Here is a 5,040-nt window from a genome sequence, read left to right on the forward strand (position 1 = left end):
TTATTGAAAACCCCATTGACTGGAGGCGTTGCCCAACTTAATTTGATTCAATTTAAAAAAACTTTGATCTCGTTTCATTTTAAGGTTTTTTTTATAAGAAAATTTTTCCTGCTAAAAGTTCACTAACAACATATAGTAGGTACTATTTTTTGAGACTAGAGAACTCTTGCTGAATAGCAACTGCCCTAAAAACAAGATCTCGCAGCTGAAAATTTCTATTTGTGCCTAGAGATTGCTTACTAAATACCGGCATTAATCTGACGCAAAATCGAAGTAACTGAGGAAGACTAGTAGGGAGTAACTGAGTCAATCAAATGCATTCAAATAATTTGTTAAGAAATTCAAATGCTTTTCTAAGAAACTACCAGTTTTGGATTTAAATCTAGCAAACCGGCAACGCCAGTAGTGAGTAACTCGATCGTTCCTCTCTCCTTCACATTCATATATTAACGTTATGACGCAATCTACACGCACTCATGCTGTCGACGACCTACTAAACATATACCTAAGTTCGTAAGGAGTATGGCTCAGTCACAAAGTGAGCAGCGAAGAGTACTGGTGCGTGTATAAGTATATTAGTGAATATCTGATCTGTTAGTAGAAGCAATTTTGCGAGTTTTAAATTACTAATTGCCGTGCTTTATATTTTTGCTAACGGTATATTTATTTCTGCACGAAACATGCACATGACTTGCTCTTAGAACATAGTAACTTCTTTATCAGAGCCTTAGTAAAATGCATAAAATACTGATAAAATACAAATTTTTAAAATTAGAAAAGATAAACAAATAATAAGAGCCAAAAACCAGCCATCAAAACGTTGACACTTGATGAGTGACAAGTCTATCATTTAGAGTGGATTTAACAAGGCTTATTTCGAAATTATTTACCACATTTATTTTACATAATTATTGTTAAGTTTTATGTTGCTAATTTTGTTTTATTTTTTAGCACTCATTTAACATTGGAGTTGAGTCTAACCAACAAACTTAAAATGGTAGTTAAACCTGTTTTGTACTACTCGCCGCGCAGCGCGCCATGTCGTGCGGTACTTTTAACAGCTGGCGCTATCGGAGTGGAATTAGATTTGCAGTAAGTATTGGCATACATATGTACATCTATTCATTTTATATGTCTGCTTCCTATTTAATATTTCTTTTCTTATAGATTAATGAATTTGAAGGATGGCGATCATCTTAAACCTGATTTCCTTAGACTCAACCCTCTGCACACTATTCCAGTGTTGGATGATAACGGTACTGTCGTCACCGATTCACACGTAATTTGCGCTTATCTTGTGGACACATATTCGCCAGATAACAGTCTCTACCCCAAAGATGAGGTGAAGCGGAGAGAAATTCAGACACGTCTCTACTATGATGCTAGCCATTTATTCCCACGCCTTCGCGTTATGGTCGAACCAGTTATCTACTTTGGTGCTAAGGATATTGAAGACTTTAAAGTTGAATATATGCAAATGGCTTATGATGGTTTAGATAAAACTATCTCGCAGTATATGTGTGGTGGGTTAATGACTATCGCCGATTTGTGTGCACTAGCGTCTGTCACCAGTGCAGAGATCTTTGCGCCAGTGGACGGGAATAGATTCCCAAATCTCGCCGCATGGTTGAGACGTTTGAGGCTGTTGCCTTACTACAGGGTGAACAATCAGGTGGGTGTTGAATCGTTTGGTAACTTCGTTAAAGAGCGACTTGAAGCAAATAGAAGAGCGCCGGAGAAATTAGATTGCAAGTGATTAACGGTCAAAGTATAATGAAATTAATGAAGAGATATCAGAAAATAAATTACGAAATGGAGAGCAGCGAATGTAATCGTAGTTCTATTTATTTGTAAGAGAATATAAGAGTGATACAGTTAATAAAATAAATGGTTTAGATTTTTTTGATGTTTATGCACTTTGTGTTAGTATAAATTTTTAAGTTTTTCTACTGGGTCATAAATGTGATTTATTTTTTTGTTTTATTTATTCTTTAGTTAAAATAAATAAATTGGCGCGAACACTTCTATTAGGAGTTGAGCGTAGCTTCTCCTGCTATTTTCTGGCGCTCGTCTTGATATTTTTCCACAAATAGAGGGACCTACAGTTTTAAACCGACTCCGAAAGGCAAATGGTTTTTATGAGGAGCTTTTTTCATGGCAGAAATACGCTGGGAGGTTTGCCATTAGCTGACAAGGCGCATCCACTACTAAAAACAAAATAAAAATGTATTCTTTAGTTACACTTATATTTTTCCGCATCTATATAATCCCACTCAAAGCAATCATCCCAACATTGCGTAAAATGTTAGACTTATACCAACATTTTTCCGATGTCTCGAAACATACTGAATCCTATACTATTTCTATGTTGTTTCTTGAATAGCCAGATGTCTCAAAGGAGTCAAATTAGGCGGATATGGTGGTTGTGGAACTACCTATATCGGACGATTTTCTAACCAAATGCTTATTGTTGTTGTTATAACAGCATAAAAAAATCTCCATAAATTTAGAAAAATGCTGCTGAAGTGACTAGAACTAAATGTTATTCGTTACAGTAATGTAAAACCTGCTGTCGGGCGGCAACTTTGTTCAAATTGTAATCACGAACAATAACTACAGTATCATAGCCTAGATAGACGGCAGCGTTAATCGGCATTACCGGCGGAGCTAATTCTGATTAAATTTGTAGTGTGACAGGCGGTTGTTACGCGAATTAGTGAACAGCTGATTTGCTTATTGGATAGTTTCAGCAGTAAAAGATGGACCACAGGCAACAAATACGGGCAAGAATGATAGATTACTAGGTTTGGTCAATGTCCTATGGGGAAAAACAAAATTGTGACGGAAACTTGGGCTATTGAATTCTGCACGATCACTTCACATGTTCTCACACACTCGTCCAACAATCGTTGTTCAGACTGCTTCGAAGTGACAATGGGTTAATTTCTTTCGTATATTCCAATTCGGCCGCCGTAGCCGAATGGGTTGGTGCGTGACTACCATTCGGAATTCACAGCGAGAACGTAAGTTCGAATCTCGGTGAAACATTAAAATTAACACTAAACCTACCATGGACGGGTCAAATGACCCATTTTAAACTTTTTGTCAGAAGTTCTTAGAAATAACATTATTAAATCGTCGTTTGCCTTCACGAATTTTATTAAAAAATACATCGAATGTATTTTTCAAGATTTATTCTTCTCTTGCTAATTGTTTTACCGAGAAATATATGTGATCTTAATAATATATATAATATTTTTAAGACGGGTCATTTGACCCACTTTGGTAGGAATAGGAATACATAAAATATCGGTAGGTTTAGTGTTAAGGAAAACTTTTTTCTAATAGCGGTCGCCCCTCGGTTGGCAATGGCAAGCCGCCGAGTGTATTTCCGCCATGAAAAAGCTCCTCATAAAAATGTCTGTCGTTCGGAGTCGGCTTGAAACTGTAGGTCCCTCCATTTGTGGAACAACATCAAGACGCACACCATAAATACGAGGAGGAGCTCGGCCAAAAATGCACTGTAATACTTAACAGGTCTCAATTTTCAAGTGATCGAATAGGTTTATGGATAAGTTCGTGCGGTTTTACAACAGATGGCGTAACTTGATTATTATTCCATCGATCCACATTTCCAAACATTCATTGGAGAGCTACTGTCGTAAGTCACAAACGTCAGTATAAGTTTTTTATTTGAAGCGTAAACAACAATATTTTTACCACACTTGAAAATGTCGAATTTCGTGCCAAATAATGTGTTTTTGCGGGGAATTCTTTAATATGAAGCCATGGGAATGATCCGAAATTCAAATTCCGCACGAACTTATTCATAGACCTTTCATTTCCTTTTAACGCCTGCATAAAAGGTTCTCAAAAAATGTGTGGAGGCATTAAGAAAAAAAATATATAAATTCACAAATATGTATCTAATTAGGTGAAAAGTGTAAAAAAATCCTAATATTCATATTCGCTCTGCTAGCTTTGTCAACATTTGAGAGAAGTTAGTAAAAATGCATCCTTTGAACAGAAATTGTTGTTAAAAAAGTATTCCTTGAAATTCGCCAATGATTTTTTTATGTTAATAATAATAGTTTTGATGAATTTTTATTTGTGTTAAATATTTTTATAAATGCTAAAAATATCTCATTGGTGTAATGCAACTCTTCTGCGAGGAAGCAAAATTTAGAATCTCAAACAACTTAACTGTTACCCCTATAACAGAGTTGCAACGGAAAGCGGGTACCCGTCAACCCGTTAGCCGCTATCAAAATTAGAATACATTTAATAGCATAAAAATGCCCAAAATTGCGCAAAGCTGCGACGGGGCGAATTTCTTGCCGTCGGTTATTTTTACGCAGCTAAATAATTATATTAATTTCTATTTCTTCGACGGGTTGCAATTACTTGATGACAATTTATTTGTTTACAAGCAACACCAGCCAAATAATAAGCAAATACTATACCATTTGCGCAAGAAACCCTACAAATTATCAGTAATTTAGAAAGAAGTTTTGGTTCTTTTGTTTGTAACAAAGAGCTTAAACGAGTTGCTTCACAAATATAGCAAACAAAAATATTTCACTATAAAATTTATTTTTTTAACCGAAAAATGTCAGCTGAAAACCGTCCCGTCGCAATAGTGTTTTCCGTTCCCGTACCAGTTGTGTTTAACCGACCGAATTTTCCGACGGAAGTGGATCAGCTGATCACCACCCGTCATCACGATACCTGCTGTCCCGCACCAGTTGTATGGGAAACAACACCACAAATTTTACGGTTAGAAAATGTCTCAAAATACAGACGTCTACATTTTCAGACACAGTTTGGAGCGAACTGTGAGCAGCCCACATATATGTATATATTTTTCCTAAGCGAAAAGCCACAAAGTGTAAATTGGAAAATCCCACCCATCACAGTAGAGCAAACATTTATCTTGTTTAGAAATTTTTGTACAAAATCCACTGCTCCTACATAACTAATGAGTGTATTAAAGTTGGATATTGAAAACAAAAATCATTTCTCCGACAAGTTTTTATAGGA

General features: G+C 36.0%; 1 protein-coding gene across 3 annotated transcripts; it reads left to right on the forward strand.

The window, feature by feature from the left end:
* The first annotated feature begins 483 nt into the window (after positions 1–483).
* Positions 484–1,912, forward strand: LOC129245807 (glutathione S-transferase 1). Of its 3 annotated transcripts, none has more exons than XM_054884203.1 (3): positions 484–558; positions 952–1,092; positions 1,168–1,912. In XM_054884203.1, exons 2-3 carry the CDS (start codon positions 995–997, stop codon positions 1,754–1,756), a joined length of 687 nt encoding a protein of 228 aa, XP_054740178.1. In that variant the 5' UTR covers positions 484–558; positions 952–994; the 3' UTR covers positions 1,757–1,912. The 3 variants fall into 3 exon arrangements, with proteins under 3 accessions (XP_054740178.1, XP_054740177.1, XP_054740179.1); XM_054884202.1 differs by having other exon boundaries at positions 542–657; XM_054884204.1 differs by having other exon boundaries at positions 553–593.
* The last annotated feature ends 3,128 nt before the right edge of the window (positions 1,913–5,040 follow it).

This window comes from Anastrepha obliqua, chromosome 4 (assembly GCF_027943255.1).
Source record: "Anastrepha obliqua isolate idAnaObli1 chromosome 4, idAnaObli1_1.0, whole genome shotgun sequence".
NCBI lineage: Eukaryota > Metazoa > Arthropoda > Insecta > Diptera > Tephritidae > Anastrepha > Anastrepha obliqua.

What these genes read in the sequence shown, in the direction of transcription:
- LOC129245807 (XM_054884203.1), top strand. Translation starts at nt 995, where the DNA reads ATGGTAGTTAAACCTGTTTTGTACTACTCGCCGCGCAGCGCGCCATGT. An exon ending in GGAGTGGAATTAGATTTGCA is followed by an intron (nt 1,093 to 1,167) that starts GTAAGTATTGGC and finishes CTTTTCTTATAG; the next exon opens with ATTAATGAATTTGAAGGATG.